This window comes from Antechinus flavipes, chromosome 1 (assembly GCF_016432865.1).
Source record: "Antechinus flavipes isolate AdamAnt ecotype Samford, QLD, Australia chromosome 1, AdamAnt_v2, whole genome shotgun sequence".
In the NCBI taxonomy this organism is placed as follows: Eukaryota; Metazoa; Chordata; class Mammalia; order Dasyuromorphia; family Dasyuridae; genus Antechinus; species Antechinus flavipes.
The window spans coordinates 716,527,830-716,546,496 of NC_067398.1; the positions used below are offsets into that span (position 1 = coordinate 716,527,830).

General features: G+C 52.3%; 1 protein-coding gene across 2 annotated transcripts in view; it reads right to left on the reverse strand.

The window, feature by feature from the left end:
- Positions 1 to 2,898: 2,898 nt before the first annotated feature.
- The window catches only part of PATZ1 (POZ/BTB and AT hook containing zinc finger 1), a 28,213-nt gene continuing 12,444 nt past the window's right edge, over positions 2,899 to 18,667 (reverse strand). Inside the window, exons 3-5 of one of the 2 annotated variants that reach the window (XM_051973159.1) lie at positions 12,504 to 12,675; positions 5,958 to 6,095; positions 2,899 to 4,339 (exon numbers count right to left, since the gene is read on the reverse strand). In XM_051973159.1, coding sequence (XP_051829119.1) covers positions 3,921 to 4,339; positions 5,958 to 6,095; positions 12,504 to 12,675 — 729 coding nt within the window. In that variant the 3' untranslated portion in view covers positions 2,899 to 3,920. The remainder of the gene's footprint in view (positions 4,340 to 5,957; positions 6,096 to 12,503; positions 12,676 to 18,667) is intronic. The other variant, XM_051973160.1, reaches the window with a different exon arrangement.

Consider the following 18,667-nt stretch of genomic DNA (forward strand, 5'->3'; position numbering starts at 1 on the left):
CTGACAGGAAGCGGGAGGAGCCCGTGCTGAGCCTCCTCCCCAGGCGGAGGCGCTGCAGCACAGACAGTAGGAGTCGGGGGGGCTGCGCCCCGGGGGGCTGGGGTCGCTCTTTCTCCCTCAGATGCAGGTATTTTATTCTGAACTTCACAAGTACAACAAGCACCCCCATCACCGAGCGGGCTCCTGTTGGGTACAGGCAGAAACAGCCTCGAGCCAGAAAATGGGGGCCCCCGGGAAAGCTGCCCCCTCTTCCTGCTTTCTCTGGAGCCCCCACATGGCAATCTACAAGTGAGCGGAGAGGGCTCCGTCCCAGTGGCCACGGGGCCCCCCGGCTAGTGCTCCCAGGGACTCTCCAACGGCCCCACTCCAGGGTTAATCACTCAAAGAACACATTAAACAGCCACGATGAGAACTGGAGACGACTGGGGGTGCACCGGGACTTCTGGGACGCCTCTCCGAGCACCGACGGCTCTGACCGTGGGGATAAAACTTCCACGATTGCCTCGGTTCTGGACAGCGGGCCCCCCTGGACCTCCCCCCATTTCCATTGTTCTGGCGGCAAGGACACGCTGATTTTTCCTGAATCAATGAATGTGGCTCGGCAGAGAGCAACGGGGTCAGTCGGAGGAAATTGCACTCAGGGGTCAATTCACCCAGTGGCAGAGGTGGGGCAGGGGTCGGGGGCAGTGCCCATGGGCGGGGGAGGGGGGTCCCAGCCTCCAAAGGGCACCTGAGAGACCGCGGGAGGCGCTGGATGCCAGGACTGATGGGCATTGCCCCGGAGGACGGCGGAGCGCCCCCAGCCTGAGTGTGAAGGCGGTACATGTGGCTGCAGCTCCAGCCTCGCCCACCTCCAGCCTCGCCCGCCTTCAGCCTCACCCGCTTCCAGCTTCCTGGGTTTTGTCTCCCATCGCAGCTCAGGGTCAGGGAAGCTGTCGGAAATCCCCCTGGGTGGGTGGGCTGCCGGGCAGAAAGGTTGCTCGGGGAGGCCCCGGCTGGGCCCTTGGGCTCCCGCTCCCAGGCCACGACTTAGGACCGCAGGGGGTCTGGGAGCCGTCCAGCCTCGCCATCGGGAGCCACTTTACATCCGGGGAAACCGAGGCCCGAAAGGTTACATGGCCTGGTCACCAAGGAGGGGAGAGGCAGAGTCCCCAAGCCCCCTCCAGGGCCCAGCTGGGCCCGTCCTCCCGGACGCCGCAGCTGGAAGGAGCAGGGAGTACCAGGACTGGGGGGCCTAAGAATGGAGGGTGACAGGGCTGGGAGGGGCCTTAGAACAGGGGGTGCCGGGGCTGGGGGACACAGAACAGAGAGTGGGCTGAGAACCAGCTCCCAGGCTCTCCTGGGTCCTTTGCTCTGCCTGCTGGCCTCCAGGTCACTGAGCCTTGGAAGCTGTGGGGAGGGGCTTGCTCCCAGGGAGGGGGTTCATGGGAGGTGGAGGGGCACTGGCTACTCCACACGCAGCTTTGGGGCCAGGACACACCCCTCCTCCCCAGTTTCCACGAGACGTTTCCTCCCCAACTACAGGAATTTCCAGTTTCCTCCTGAGAATTTGGGGAGAACGGGGAGCCGCTCCAGAAGCAGGTCTGGCCCCCCATGCCCCCCACGCCCCCCATGCCCTCTGGGCACTTCATTAACGCTTCCCGATTGGCCCCCGTCCAGACCCGGCCCATGTGCCCCTGGATTGTTTCCCCAAGCTGGTGAAGGGCTTCAGGGAGGAGGGATCGCTCATGAATCGCGGCCACTTGGGCGGCTCGTGAGCACTTATTAGGCGCCTGGGGAGCATCTTCTATCCTGACACTAAAAGGTGACCGGAGGCGGCGGCGCCCACTGTCCGGCGGGCTCCGGCCCGCAGCGTGGCGGCGGCAGAGGGCCAACTGTTGGGCCCCGAGCTACAGGGAGACGCGGAGGGGCCTTGGGGACCTCGGGTGGTTCCCACCCGGGCTCAGACTGGGCCCCAGGCACCCCCAGCTGGCCCGGCCTGTCTGTCCTGCAGCCACAAGGCTGTGATCTGGGGAGAAAAAGGAGCAGGAAAGGAAGGAACGTGGAAAAGCGAGAAGAGAAGGACGTGCAGCTACAAGGTCCCACTGGCAAGCATTTATTAAGCGCTTCCTGTATACCAGCCACTGTTCTGTGCTGTTTCTCCTGCCCTCCAGGAGTCAGTCCTGATGGAGAAATGACTGGGAGTAAGACAGAGTGGGAAGAGCCACGGCAGCAGAGCTGCTGGCCTCTGGGAGGCCGACGAGGGCGAGGAGGAAGGGCCGGCGACGGAGGCAGCCCGAGGGTGGACGGCCAACAGGCCGGACTGAGGGCCGGCCGTGCCCCCCCAGGTTGGGGCCGGGGCTGGAGCCTCGAGCTTTAACGGGAAAGTCCAGGCTCGTCCCCGTGAAGACCCTCTCGTTGACTCTGGACTTGTGCCCCGGGTATCGGGCCCTGAGAGCAAAGGCCGGTCCAGCCCAGGGAGAGCCTTGAACCAAAGTTCTGAGGGAGGGGGACTTTCTCTCATCAGAAATGGGGGCACTCTTTCCACCGGGGCTTTTTACCCTTTTGGGGGGCAGGGACCCTTGAGCTGCTAAAGTCTGGGGAAGCCTACGAGCTCCTCCTCCGAAACACAGCTTGGAACGCACGGGATTACAAAGAAACCAAAGGTCAGGGATGGCACCGGGACGGCCTTTCCCCCTGCCCAAAGCCCCCGAGCCCCCACGGGGCCGGCGGGATCGCCCAAGGCTGAGGCGCGGATCCCGCAGCGGAGGCCGGAGCGCCTCGGGGTTCGGCCGTCGGCGACGCGCGGAGAGCAAGTCGGGGACCCAGAGGGAGGTTCCCGGGGCGCCCCCCCATCCTCGGCGGCTCGTCGCTCACCCGCGCGCCAGACTGCCCGCTTCAATAACCAGACCAAACGGGTAAGTAACATACTAACTTTTTTAATACAGTCTGATAGATCAAATCACATAAACTCAGCAAAACTGGGTTTTTTCGAGGCGCCGTAGGCGTGGTGCAGGAAATCCCCGACTCTCGGCGGCTCCCTCCGTGGGGAGAAACCAGGCTTCTAGCGCCCAACCAGACTGACTTTTTTTTTTTAATTTTGCATAAAACTAATTTTTCCATAGACTCAAAACCATCAACTAGCCAAGTTATTATTTATGATACTCCTAAAAAATTTTAATACTAACCCTAATGTGACTGCTGCTTAAAAAGAGTTCTGTATATCACCTGGACTGGCTTTCAGTAGCAATTCACTACAACAGGTCCTAAAAATAATAACAATAATAATAATAATTAGAGAATTAAAACCCGACAGCAAGTTGAATGGTCAAAGTACCAAAAGAACTGGCTTGGGATGATGGCGGCCGCGGCGGGCGGAGCCCCTCGGCCCCGCGGCGATCTCGGGGCCCCCAGCCCGGCTCCTCCGAGAGTCTGAGGAGGACTCGGCACCGTGGTCTGCTAGATGCTACAGGCTTCCGGATTCGTTCCGAACAGCTGGGAATTGATCAGTGTTTGCAGGTGGGTGGAAAACTTACTGCGGTTTCTGGGGGGAGGCGGGAGAGGGAAAGGTGGAGGGAAGGACGGGGGAGAGGGCCCCGGACGCCGTGGGGGCGGGGTCCCTCGGGGGTCTCCACCAGGGGAGAAGCCGCTCCCGGCGGAGCCTGGGAGACGGCGTAGTGTTTGGCTGCGCCGCGGCCGCCCCGCGTCCTGACCCCGGTCCTCAGCCGCGCGGACTTCCCTGCGCGGTCTCGGCCTGAGAAGCTACCTCTACAGAGTACTCGGGAACGGGGAGGGGGCGGGCAGTGGAGGGGGGGAGTCTGGGAAGTTAAAAATGAAGAAAAATCTCTCAGCTACAGAACCCAACGACATCATCTCCTTCCTCATCCACAGCATCTCTCCGGATCGACAGACTGCTGCTCGTTAGTGGGGACAAGCCTGCCTCACTTTCCCTCCGGCCCCATGGGCTGCTGGTCGACCTCCGGATCCACGAGCGACGAGGCGAAGGCGGACTGCACGATCTGAAAGCCGAAGGACTCCAGGAGGGACATGTTCTGTTGGGGAGAGAAGGGGGAGCCCAGAGTGGGGCCCAGGTCCCCCAGGGGCCCCCCGAGGGCCCGCACATGCACCTTCTGGATATGTTTGTTCAAGTAGGACTTGGATCGGAAGAAGCTCCCGCACTCGGGGCAAGGGTACTTCTTCTCCCCGTCGGGCTCCATCTTGTTTTTGGGGACGGCCATGTCACAAGAGAAGGAACCGTTGGTGCTCTGTTTCTCGGGGGTCTTGAGGTCACTGGCATCCGAGAGGTCACCGTAGGAGTCAGAGCTCTCAATCGGGTCCTGATGTGAGCATTTCTGGCCTTCTATAAACAGAACAAGACAAAACACAAAGATGAGGCCAGGCTTGGGAAGGCCCCTTCCTGGAGGGGAGGGGAGGCTCAGACTAGCAAGCATGGGCCGGGAGGGGGCGGGGCGGGGGCTGGCCAGCCGCTAGTCGAGTCGGACGTGGCCCCGGCAGGGCCCCGAGGAGGCTCAAGCGCGCGGTCCGTGGGCCGGGCCCCCGAGAGGGGAGGGATCGAGAGACTCCCCCACGATGCCGCCTTCCTCACTAGGGCCTTCTCCGCCCCCTGCCCCCCGCTCCGTCCCCACGGAGAGCAGAGGAGACACGGCTACGGTCCCTGATCGCCTGCCAACAACCGAGTCAGGGCCGGGCCTCGAGCCCCGGCCCACCCACCTCGCGGCTCAAGGACACGGAGGAAGGCCGTCCACCAAGAAACACCGTTCCCCGAGGCCCCCGGCCCAGCCCGACTTCCTAGCGGGACTGGAGCCCGGCTCGGCCGCGAGCCGGCCCCAAGGACCCAGGAAGAGAAGCACTGGTTACCCCGGAGTCCCGAGCTCCATCACAGGATCCTAGGATCGAGAGCTCCGAGATGGACTCTGGCGATCAGCCCGTCCAGGCCCCTCCCTCATTTTACAGGGGAGGAGACGGAGGCCCAGAAAACTGGAGCGAGTCGCCCGAGATCACCGAGGCGGTGAGAACGGTCCCCAGCCCCTCGGGCTCCAAAGCCCGTGCTCTCCACACTAGGGCAGACAGCCTCTTCCAACTCCGCTCGTGCCAAATAAAAGACACCCGCCTGCCCGCATACCCCTCTGCCCACAGCCCCCCAAGGAAGCCCGGGGGAGAGACGATGGCGGACCAGCTCCTCCTCTCATCGCCACTGCCCACAAGCTCTTCCTAAAGACTTCGGCCCCGACGCCAGCCGTGCGGAGGCCCAACAGCCTCTCTCCCCTGACTAGCCCCGAGGCCGGAGGGGGGCCGCCGCAGGCAGATCTAGTCCCTGGCCAAGGGCTCTCGCCGCGGACCTCTCGACCCCCTGATGGGAGCATGGAGCATGCCATCGATCGGGGCAGTAGAGGGACGGGCCGGCCGAGCCCCCGGGCTCCCCTCCACGTCCACAACAGACTGCATCTCTCCGAGACAAGCCCAGTAACCAAGCAACGGGGACGGTGCCCCTTCTCCCTAGGTGAATGCAGGCTCTCCGGGCGGCCCTAGGGAAGGAGGAGGCTCGCGTAGCCCACGCGGCTGACCTCCTGGGGGCCCACCTCATGGCCACGGGTGGGGTGGAAGTCCCTCTACGCTTCCAGCCCCTCGGCGGCAGTCACCCTGGACCCGTCCGCTGACTTCTCATGCAAGGAGGGGCGCGGGGCGTGGGTTGGGGAGGGCTGGCGGCAGCAGAGTGCAGGCGAGGGCCGGGAGGTGTGTGGGGCCTGGCTGGGGGACCCAAGTAGCCTCACTCACGACCCCAGAGGGACAAGCACCAGGACCCAGGCCGAGACCGCCTGGTGCCCGCCCTCCATGGCCTCGTGTCGGGGGCCGCCTCCGGGCGGCCGGCCCGCTCCGCCCCTCCTCCCCATGCCCAGCCCAGCGCCCACCGCACGGTCTGCGCAGACAAGCAGCGTGCAGAGCAGGGAGTCGCTTGCCTTTGATGCCATAGGTCCTGACGCAGTGGAACGCTGCTCCCCCATTCGGGATGGGCTCCTGGTGCCTGGAGACCTGGGGAAGGGGAACACCGTGGTGGGTTTTAACATGGACCTTTAAGTAGGAGGCAGAGGAGAAACCTAAACGAGACAAAAGGAGATGAGATCCTGCCACCGGCACCGAGAGACCTCTGTTTCCCCAACTGCTCCAGGCCACCGGGGCTCGCGCTAGCAGGGGCCCCGGCTACTGAGTGGGGGCCCGGCTCCTTCTGGGTGGACAAGGCCGGGGCCATGTGTCCATCCAGAGGCATCCTGGGGATGGGGAGGGCCCTGGAAACTAGCGCAAGATTCTGGGCACGCTACTCTCCGGGCAGGGCCTTAACCCCCCGGCAGGACGGCTAAACTCCCGGAGGGCGGAGCTAAGTCTCCCGGGCCTAGCGTCGAAAGGAACCAGACGCCGAAACCGCTCCATCCAACTCTCTCCCTCCAACAACTAACCAAGCTCCTCGGCTGCGTCACGGGCCGGTTCGGACCGCCCCAATCCAAAGCGGAAAGGGCGCTAAGCCGAGAGGTTCCCCTCGTGGGACAAAGCGGGAAAGAGTCTGATCCCGCCAGGCCGGAGGCGGCCTCGTTTCCCCTCACAGAGCAAGGAGAGGGGGTTGGACCTACCCCTGAGGGCTCGATCAGAACCAAACAGAGCAGGGAGGAGAGGGGCGACCCCTGCCTCCTCCAGCCCCCAGCCACGGAGGAGTTTGGGCTTTTTTAAAGAAACGAAACAAAGCAAACCCTCCTCCCCAAAGGAGATCGGACCTTAAGGGCAAAGCTCTCCGGGGCCCCCTCCCTAGGAACTGGGTTTCTTTGGGGTGAGGTTTTCAAAATGTTTTTACTGAAACCTCAGGAAATAATATTAGTGCTACTATCTTCTGGAATTGCCGACAGACCTTTTTTCTTTTTTTGCTGACGCAACTGGGTTAAGTGACTTGCCCAGGGTCACACAGCTAGGACGTGTTAAGTGTCTGGGGTCATATTTGAACTCCCGTCCTCCTGATTTCAGGGCCAGAGCTGTACCACTGCGCCACCTAGCTGCCCCCCGATGAACTTTTAAAACTGGAAAGTGACATTAAAGGGACACAATTATCTCCATTTCCGTGTCCTTTAATCCTGTAGGTTTCCAACCCCAGAGACTGAATGTTTTCAGAGCCGAGAGGCTGCGGAGGTCCACTGTACCTCTCTAGAAAATGTGACATGGGAATGGCCCCTCTGCGGCTCTTCTTCTAATTTCTGCTCGAAACCAAAGCAGTGAACGTTCCGAGGGGGATTCTGGGGGTTTCTCAAGCCGGTGCTACTGCCTCCGTGTTTGGGAGTATTTGGCAAGAAGGAGCCGAGGCCGGCCGGCTGATACCGGCCGGCGCGAAAGCAAAGGAGCACGTCCCTGACTCTGAGTCTGCAGGGAAAGCCTAGCCTTCTTATTTTTTATTTTATTTTTTTGCCGAGGCAGGTGGGATTAAGTGACTTGCCCAGGATCACACAGCTAGAAGTGTTAAGGGTCTGAGACCAGATTTGAACTCAGGTCCTCCTGATTTCAGGGCTGGTGCTCTATCTACTGCGCCACCTAGCGGCCCCAAATCTAGCCTTTTTAGAAAATGTTTTTAAAAGCTGTTTTGGCAGAGGGTGTAAGGGCAGGAAGTGACTGTGTCCCTTTAACCCAGTAATAGGGATGTAGTCTGTTTGTGCTTAGCCGGTTCATGAATTACAACCCGGCACACTTGTCTGGGACCAAAGCGGTCAGAGGGACGGCACCACACAGACTAAGGAAAGCCGATGACCGCTCGGGGTTCTGACTTCTTGCCCACCGGCACAGCCTCCGCACTGGAGGCCCTCTGGGAAAGGAAGGCAGGGGACACGAGGACCGCTATCTGCCTCGCTCTGAAGCGCACAGACTGGTTTGGAGGAAAACAGCCCAGTCCCTGCACCCCAACTCTCTGCGGGGGTCACCCGGAGCGGGTGCTGCTGGGAGCTTTCGGAGAGCGGGCCATCTTGGAGAACAGCTCCTAACTCAGGGTGAAGAGGCAGCAAGATGCTGAAGAGAGGAAAGGAAGCGGGGAAAAAGCGCGTCCTACCCAGAAAGCCTCAACAGCTGCTCCCAGAGCGGGAGGAAGAGGAAGTGCCGAAGCAGGTTAAGGTCTCCGTGGTGACGACTGGACGAAGACAGGGTTTGTGGATGGGCAGACGAGGAATAAGTGGATGGACCCGGGAGGGGGTGGGTGGGGCCCTGGAAGTGGATGCTTCCACTGGTTTTGATAAAATTGTTTGCTGGCAACAGAGAATAAGATTTGAAGGAAAGCTCCTCACCGCTCTGGGGCCTTGGCTCATAAATCGGCCTGGAAGCAACGCGCAGAAGGCGAGCTCTCCCAAGAAGGACTGGGATTTTGCCTCCGTACCCTCTAGGTCCGGTCTCTTGCGTGAAGGCCTCAGACTAACAAACTGTTATTAGACCAGAAGCTGAGTCTATGGCACGGCTCCGCGGGCACCAGGCCCTGGGGCAGGCTACTGAGTAGGGGACTGAGTAGCAGGACTGTAAAGGAAAAGCCGGAGAATCGGCTACAACAGGTTCCCCCCTCCCAGAAAGGGGTCACACCTGCTAAGGTTTCCGTCCCTTGTTTTTGTGAGAAAGGGTACACATATATCCAATTAGGGACAAGTGCAGGTGCTGGGAAAACCTTCCTTCCGCAAAAAACAAAGTCGGGGAGCCCACGGACGCCACGCCACGGGGGGCTGGACTTCTTAAAGAGTTCTTCTGAACGTGAGAACGCGCTAGCACGCGCTAATGCAACTTCCAGGAGAAGGTGGAACTAGGCCGGGCCCACCCGCAGCTACACGGGACAGGGAAGGATGGGGACAGAGGCAAGAACAAAGGCCCCCGATTGGAGCTTGGGACAGAGAGCATGTTGGGAGCTAAGTGCTGTGAATGAGAAGCCTGGCACCCTCCGTCCATTCTGCAGATTCTCCCTAAGGGAAGAACCAGCTCAGTGAGGAAGCACATGAGAAGGAGAGGGTGAACAGTGAATCGGTGAACAGAAAGCCTGGTCACGCGGCCAGGATCCAACGCCCACCCTCCACCAGGGCCCCTCCACCACCGCTTTGGAGAACTCCTGATTCCTGGGATGGCCCTGGGGAGAGAAGGGGTCCAGGGAGGACTCGGCCTTCTCCGGCAGCTGGGTCCCCGTCATCTCCTCCTCCTGCTGGGCTCAAATGAAAATCCTGTGTCCCAAGGGATCTCAGTTTTAGCCCCTACATACACATACACACACACACTCACACTCATGCACTCACATGCACACACACACTCACTCATGCACTCACATGCACGCGCATACACACACACACACACACACACACCCCTATCTCCCTGATAAAACTAAATAGGTGATGAATAGCTATTTCTTGTGCTTTAAAACTCCCCTCCTTTCTCTCAATGCTAAAAATGCATTGGATTTGGTCCTTCCACTCACCCAGCTTCCACCTTAGCACGCAGGGAACTCTCCAAACTTACAACAATCAGAGCCCTCCCTACGGGAAGTCCGGCCCCCTGTACGCCCCTCTCCACCATCATTCTCTACCACTTGCATTCAATGACAACTGAGGCTGGCTTCTGTGTCTGTCAGACTTCTAAACAGACGTCAGTCGCTGGTAAATGTTTAACAAGCGGCTCCCTCCCCCCCCAAAAAAGTACGTACACATGCTTTTCAGTTTAATCTGCACCATTCACAAGGTCTCCATCATTTTTTAATGTCTAAACGGTCAGTAAAGCGATCGCTCGAGTCCTGATTTGTAATGTTTGCCGATTACAGAGGGAAGGAGGCTCACGCTGAGTTTCACAATCGGCTCGAGAGCTGGCACAAACCGGCCGCGGCCCGCCCACTTCCGCTCCAGTCCCCTCTCGTGTCTGGCTTCCTTAGAAAGAGCCTCCCCCCCAACGTGAACAGCACCTCGCAAGCGGCCGGCCACCTGACCCGCGGGAGACGACTTCCTCTGGGGCCACCTCTGCTTTCCTATCTGACCATGCCTGAGGAACAGAGCCGGTGATCATAATCCCATATCCATAACCCCTAGAAGAAAGGCTGTGGGAATGTCTCTAGGACAGCCCACTGGCAAAAAGAGACAGCTCTGGAACCCAAAGCTTTCTTCTGCCATTCTTGGTATCCCCCCATATAACACAATACTTGGCACACAGCAGGCGCTTAATAAATGCATTCATCAACTGTCTAGAAAGGCCAGAGTCAAGGCCCTACACCAATGTTTGAAGCTTCTAGATCTCCCTGTCCATAGATGACAGCTTCAAAACGTCTCTGACGGCCAGAGAGAGCCTCATCTTCCAGGCGGCACAAGAAACCAACCTAGAACCACAGTTCTAAGAAAAGCACTCTTCAAGGCTTAGACTTTAGACATTAAAGCAAACACTTCAGCAACTATTTTTTTTTTCCTCCTCTGTTAAGAATTGGATCCTCTCCTCCCCCCGGGCTTCCCTGAATGACTCGAACTAAAGCTGGCTTCCTTCTGGTGCCCTCCAGAGATGGGACCACCGGCCTCCAGGGCTGAGGCCCAAGGACATCCCAACATGGCCCTTCTGAGGAAAACTTTGATTTCACCGTTTCAGAGTAAGCGTGTGTTCCAGCAGCCACGTCGCCCTCTCTACCCATTCTGGAGAGAAAACGATGTAAATCTTGTAAACTGTGAATAGTTTCTGTTAGTTGCCGTTTAATTCAGGCTCTGTTTCCAATCTGTTTGGTTTTTTCCCGTGTTCTATTTAGCCCGTGGTCTCCATTGTCTGCTCTTCATTGTCCGGGGCCGAGTCTGCTCCTGAAGTTCCACGGGGTCCCCTCGTCCTGGAGACAATAGCCGGGATTGTCTAATTCACCCAGGAAGGCCGGCATTGTCTCTCACCGGCCCCCACCAAGTCTGGAACCGCGAGGCTGGAAGACGCTGAAAGGCTGGCCGACCGCTGGCCTGTCTGGGTTACGACGTCTCCACGAGGGGAGGGAGGAAATCCCCTTGGCTCAATGTCCCACGACCTCCCAAGCGCTTGAAGCCAGTTACACGAGGCCTCCAAATAGAGGCCAGCTGGCCTACCACACGCTCTAAAAGTAGCACACCCGACTCAAGGAAGCACCTGAGGGTCCCCTGGCTTTCTGGAAAAGATGTCTCCTGTTAGGGACAGCTGAAGAAAAGCATGGGCTCCTAGAGGTCCCTAGAAGCAAGTAAGGCGAACCTCCGATTTCCAACATTGTGACTGCCTATCCCTCTGACATCTCACAATATCACCGGAACCTCCATCTGTGAGCCATCGGGAGACATGCAATACCCCCATCCCTCTGCCGAGGGCTGTTTTCCTATTATCACTTCACACCTGTTAAAATCTGAAAACTTCTTCAAGCCAAGGATCACACAGACGGCTTACCCAGGAGATTGCCAGCTATCACTCCCTCTCCCATAGTAGTAGTAATAACACCTTACTGCAAAATCTGCTTTCAAATCCTTACAACAAGCCTGTGAGAAAAACTGGGCAGGTATTATTCGCCCCATTTCACAGATAAGGACACTAAGTTTCAGAGAAGTCGTGTGTCAAGTAATGGCGGAGCCAAGGCGAGAACCCACATCTCTGATCCCACAGTCCAATGCTCTTCCCACCCTGAACTGGGCCTGAAGAGCCTACAGCTCTTCAATCTTCTAACCTCTGCACAGTCTCATCTGATGAAATAATCCACGTTTCAGGGGTTTCACACAGATCCCTCAACCCCGCCACGACCATCCCAATTCCCTCCTTCACATCTTTCCCCGCATGGCACTTTGGATTCAGGATCCTTAGGAACCCGAGCTGCGAATTCCTCCTCTCCCAGACTACCTATCAGCCAAGAGAGCTAGATGGGAAACGGAACCTCTGGGCTCAACGGAACCCTGGGCCACGGTCCTTTCCCCGATCCCCCAAAGTGTTCCTGACACTCTGAGGGTGTCGATCAGAATTAGGCCACCCAGAGATGGAAATGAAATCAATGCAAATGGTTTTCTGCACAACTGAAAATCCACTGGACCTGGGACACATGCGTTCTTGCCAAAGAACTCAGCGGGTTGTTTGGCATCTACTTATGCCCCAAGGTCTTGGCCATCCCTTTGGTACCGGAAGAAACGAGGAGTCTGCCATCAGCGCCGGGCTGGGTGATCCCCGAGCACAGGGCATTATTTCAACGGTACCTACAAAACGCACAGAATCCTGCCCCTTAGAGTACACAGATGGACGGGCATCTTTACAGCTTTGATTTCTTCCGCTCAGCTCCCCACAGTCCCTAAAAAGGCGTAAAGAACCACATCTGGGGGAGGCGCAGCTCTCGCAAGCCCGAGCGAGCAAGCGGCTTCGAGGCAAGCCCAAGCCGGGCCGCGCCGCCACTGGGAGGTGGCCGAGCGGGGATGCGCTGGGGAGCCGGCCACACGAGCCCGGTAACAAAGCCCATGCTCACCACCCCCCGCTAGGATGCCAGACAACAGGAAGATTACCTCGGTTACAGATACTGCAGAAATTGCTTGGTCCTTCGCTGTGTTTCTTCAGGTGATCCGCCATGTAGGCTGCCCTCAAGTACTTCCCACACACCTGGCAGGGTACCTTGTCTTCATGGCAGGCCAGGTGGGAGCGCAGGCGGTCACGGGTGGCAAAGGAGGCGTTACAGGTCTGTGGGTGGGAAAGAAAGTCAGGGTGAGTGTAAGGGACAGGATACTGTGCCCAGGGAGACACTGGACTTCAGGGAATCTTTACATATGACTTGACCGGGATCAAACTGAGACCAAGTGTCCCAAAATTTGGCCCGCAGTTCTGATGAGGCTCAATAACCCTTTGCCAGCCTCACGCTGCCCACACGGTCAGAGGCAGTGTGCGAGAGTGAACAGGAACAACATCCTCACAGCCACGAATCAACCAATCCCTCAAATCCCGATATATTTATTAAACCCCTTCTGGGCGCCAGACATGGTGGTAGGCCCCAGGGATACAGATGCAAAGAATGAAACCATCCCTACTGGAGTATTGGAAACAGAAGGGGAGGGCCAAGTCTCGCCAGAGACTCAGACCGCCCAAGTAACTTGTAATCTCTACTCTGTGCCCCCAAAGCAGGGGCTTTTTAAAGACTTTAAATTGCACTAAAGTGCCAAGCCTGGTGCTACCAGTTAGAAATACCAAGAGATTTATACAGCAAAATAACTGTTTGGACACATATACTTATATTGTATTTAATTTATACTTTAACATATTTAACATGTATTGGTCAATCTGCCATCTGGGGGAGGAGGTGGGGAGAAGGAGGGAAAAGTTGGAACAAAAGGATTTGCAACTGTCAATGCTGTAAAATTACCCATGTGTATATCTTGTAAATAAAAAGCTATTAAAAAAGAAAGAAAGAAAGAAAGAAAGAAAGAAAGAAAGAAAGAAAGAAAGAAAGAAAGAAAGAAAGAAAGAAAGAAAGAAAGAAAGAAAGAAAGAAAGAGAAAGAAAGAAAGAAAGAAAGAAAGAAAGAAAGAAAGAAAGAAAGAAAGAAAGAAAGAAAGAAAGAAAGAAAGAAAGAAAGATGAAGAGAAAGGAAAAATCCCTGCCCTCAAGAGCTCACATGGCAGAAAGAGACCACAAGCAAGCAAACAAACAAGTTCTCTTAGGGAAGGAAGAGCTGGGAATCACCAGCCTTGCAGAAGGCTTCCGTAGGAAATAGGATTTTAGCTGGGGCCACACTAACAAGAGAACATTTCCAATTCTAAGCAGCTTCCAAGCCTCCCCTCCACCAGCCGGTGCGCTCAGGGTAGTAGATGGGGGAGGGGGAAGGGCCCACAGTGCTGGGAATTTTTAGAGGGCTCCAGTCATTTTCTTGCTCAGACTCAGTGTCCTCATCTACCTCCCAGGGCTGGTGGGAAAATTCAGTGAGATCACCTGGGAAGCACTTATCTTGAAGATATTCTTGTTTAAAAGAATATCTAAATGTCACTGTTGTTAACTGTGCTCATGAAAGGGAGCATGGCATGTGGGGGAGGGGGAGAGAGTCCTGGCCGTGGGAAACAAGGAAGCCCTGGATTTAAATCGTATCCCTGATATCCCTGACACAGGCTGCGTGAGCCTGGCCAAGTGTATGAGTCTCTAAGGGGGCCGCAGGGAGTTTCCCCTATCCTCAGTCACAGATCCTGTGTCTGTCCCCTCTAATAACTGTCACATTCTTCCTAATCTTAAGGCAAAATATGAACTAGAAGTTCCTCCCAGAACAGAAAATCTATGTGGCTTTTGAATCAGTCACCTAGCCTTGATGAAGCACCTACTATGCCTGGCCCCGTGCTGAGTCCCTTAACAGTTACAATTACCTGGGGAGGCAAGAGCTATTATTCCCATGTGATGGATGGATGGAAACTGAGGCAGGCATAGCTAACCTGACTTTCCCAGGAAGTGTCTAAGGTTAATCTGTCTTCAGGAATCTAGGCCCAGTGCTAATTGCTAAGCCCCCTAGCTGCTTCTCCTGAGCACATTAAGAAGCTCAGCTGGATTGTATTTAACTTATACTTTAACATATTTAACATATATTGGTCAACCTACCATCTGGGGGAGGAGGTGGGGGGAAGGAGGGAAAAAGCTGGAACAAAAGGTTTGGGGATTGTCAATGCTGAAAAATTACCCATGCACATATCTTGTAAATAAAAAGCTGTAATAATTTAAAAAAAAAAAAAAAAAAAAAAAAAGGAAAAAGCAGCTCAGCTGTATCAAATCTGGCCAATCAAAAAATTTTGGATGGAAAACCCCATCCACATCTAGAAAGGGAACTATGCAGATTGAATGTAAATCTATATGTGCTATGTATACTTTTTTTTTCTTCTGCTTTTTTCTCTCGTGGTTTTTCCCTTTTGTTCTGAATTTTCTCTCCCAACATCATTATATGGAAATATGTAAAAAATGAATGTACATGTGTAACCCCCCCCAAAAAAAAAACAAAAAAAACTTGTCTTACATGTAACTGGGGAAAATGAAAAAACAAATAAGCAAAAACAGGAAAAAAAATTAAAAAATAAAATATGGTTTGAGTTAACATTCCAAAAAAAAAAATCTGGGTGAATTTGAAAGTGATTTTTCAGGTTAGTGTAGACCTGTGTTTCCTCTCTCAGCTTGCTTCAAATTCAGTAGCAGAATTCAGAAGTAGACATCAAAATATGGGACTGGTGGTATTGCCTACAGGGAAACCTGCTCCTGGGAAGCAGGGAAGAGGGAAGGCAATGGAGGATAAACCTGGAATATAATTCTAGGTTCGCATAACTGAAGCCCACGAGATGACTGAATAGCTTCTTATTACATGGGAATTACCAATCCAGGAAGGGAGAAACAGGTTTGGACACTTTTAAGGCATTTTAATCTAAGCTGGTGAAGATCTCCTTCTCCAAAATCAATTCCCCGATATTCACTCATTCATCCAACAAGCAATTATTAAGCCACTAATGTATACAAGACTCTGTGATAGGCAACTGAGACACATTCATAAAGACAGAGATCTGCTCTTAAAATCTATTGGGGAAAAAAGGACAGACAATAAATAACTGTGATACCAGAGAAAGTGAGATAAAAATACATGATAGGGCCAGGAATATTTATATAGTACCTACTATGTGCCAGATACTATGCCAAGCCCTTTACAAATATCTTATTTGTTCCTCACAACCACCCTGAGCTATTAGTTATCCCTACTTGAGGAAACTGAGGCAGACACAGATTAAAGTGACTTGCCCAGAGTCACCCTGATCATAAGTACCTAAGACCACATTTGAATTCAAGTCTCCCTGACTACAGATCTAGCCCTATCTGTACCACGGTGCCCTCTGGCTGCACTGAAAGTGATGGGGATGGGACCAAATCCAGGGGAATGAAGACTGAGCACAGGGTCCTAAGAACTCTCAAGAGGAAATCAGGGAAACGTTCCGGTATTTGGGCTGGTGTCAACAGAGAAGAGGAAGGAAGGTTTGGGGAAGAAGCGGACAGAGCTTAGCAGGAATCAGATGCCAAAAGGTACAAAGGAAGAAATGCCGGATTTGGAGGCAGAGGGACTGGTCCATACGTGGACTTCTTGCTACTTGAGAGCTCTGATAAATCAAATAAATGAATCTCTCTGGTTCTCGGGTCCTCTATAACATGAGGAGGTTGGATTGGATGGCTCTAAGGCCTTTGAAAAAGGACAATATGAAAGAAGGATGGAAAGCCAAGTTAGATTAACCAATAAAAAATAGAAAAGATCATAGGAAATTAACATGGACAGTTCTGATAACACGAAATTTAACAAGTTTTTCCCAAACAAAAACAATGCAGCCAAAATTAGAAGGAAAACAGTTAACTGGGGGGAAAATTATTTGCAGCAAGTTTTTATGATAAATGCCTCAGTTCTCAAATATATAGGGAACTGAGTTAAATTTATAAAAATAAGAAGCATTTCAATTCCAAGAGACTTGTGATAGAAAGAGTCACCTGCATCCCAGAAAGACTATGGGGACTGAATGGGGATCACAACATAGTATTTTCACCTTTTTTTATTGCTACTTGCTTTGCTTTTTTTTCCTTTTTTTTCCCTTTTTGACCTAATTTTTCTTGTGCACCATGATAAATGTGAAAATGTTTAGAATAATTGTACATGTTTAAGCTATATTAGATCACCTGTTATCCCCTATCAAGGGGAGTGGGGGAAAGAGAGGGAGAAAAATTTGGAACACAAGGTTTTGTAAGGGCGAATGTTGAAAACTATTTTTGCATACATTTTGAAAATAAAAAGCTATTATTAAAAAAAATTTTAAATAAAAAATTGATAAATGATCAAAGGATATGAACACAGTTTACAGAAGAAGAAATTAAAGCTATGGATAGACCTATGAAAAAAATACTCTAAATCACCATCAATCAAAGAAATGCAAATTTAAAAAAAAAATCTGAGAGCAATTTGGAATTATGCCCAAAGGGCTATAAAACTCTACACACCCTTTGATCCAGTATCTCTACTGGGCCTGTATCCCAAAGAGATAATAAATAGGGAAAAGGAACAAAAAATGTTTGTAGCAGCCTTTTTGTAGTGGTAAGAAATTGGAAATGGAGTGGATGCTCATCAGTGGGGAATGGCTGGAAGTTGTAGTATATGATTATGATGGAATACTATTGTTCTTAAGAAATGATGAGCAGATCGATTTCAGAAACACCTGGAAAGACTTACGTGAACTGATGCTGAGTGAAATGAACAGAACCAGGAGATCACTGTACAGAGTAATAACAAGATTATGGAATGATAAATTCTGACAGACATGGCTCTCTTCAGCAAGGAGGTTATTCAAGGCAATTCCAAAAGGTTTCTGATGGAATGGGCCACTGACATCCAGATAGAGAACCATCGAGACTTAAATGTGGATAAAAGCATAGGATTTTCACTTTTCATTGTTGTTGTTTGTTGTTTTTTTATCTTTCTTTCTTTTTTTTCTACCTTTTTGATCTGATTTTTCTTATGCAGCATGACAAATATGGAAATAAATCTAGAAGAATCATGCATGTTTAATCTATATCAAATTTCTAGCTGTCTTGGGAAAGGAAGGGGAAGAAAAATCTGGAATACAAGGTTCTAACAAAGATAAAACTATCTTTGCATGTATTAAAAAAAAAATAAAACACTATTTAAAAAAAAAAAACTGGGGCAGCTAGTTGGTATAGTGAATAGAAAGAGCATCAGCCCTGAAGTCAGGAGGACCTGAATTCAAATATGACATCAGACACTTAACGCTTCCTAAGCCACTTAACTAAGTCACTTAATCCCAACTACCACAGGAAAAAAACAAACAAACAAACAAACAAACAAACAAACAAAAACCCTACAACTCTGAAATACCATATCATACCTATCAGATTGGCTACCATGACAGAAAAGAAAAATGATGAATGCTGAAGGGAAAATTGGAATATTAATGCATGATCGGAGGGGTTTATGGACTAGTCCTACCATTCTGGAGATTTATTTGGAACTCTGCCCAAAGAGCTATAAAACGACATACTCTTTGACCCAGCCATACCATCACTAGCGGTATCCCAAAGAGATCAAAGAAAAGGAAAAAGGACTTCTTTCCATAAAAGCTCTTTTTGTGATGATGAACTGAAAATTAGAGGATGCTCATTAATGGGGGAATGGCTAGACAAGTTTTGTATATGATTGTGATGAAACATTATTGTGCTATAAAAAATGATGAGCAGGCTGACTTCAGAAAAACGTAGAAAGACTGACATGAACTGATGCTGAATGAAGTGAGCAGAACCAGAACATTGCATACAATAAAAGCAAGACTGTGTGATAATCAGCTATTGATAGACTTAGCTCTTCTCAGAAATACACTGATCGAAGAGAATTCCAATAAATTTGGTATGGAAAATGTCATGTGCATCCAGAGACTGGAGAGGGATAAAAGCATACTATTCCACTTTTTGTTGATTTTTTTTCTCATGGTTTTCTCTTTTTGTTCTGATTTTTCTTTCAAAACATGACGAATATGGAAACAGGTTTAAAATTAATTGTACATGTATATTATATTAAATTGCTTGCTGTCTTGGGCATGGGGAAGTTAAGGGAGGGGACAAAAAATTTTGGAACTCAAAATCTTATAAAAGTGAATGTTGAAAACTGTCTTTACAT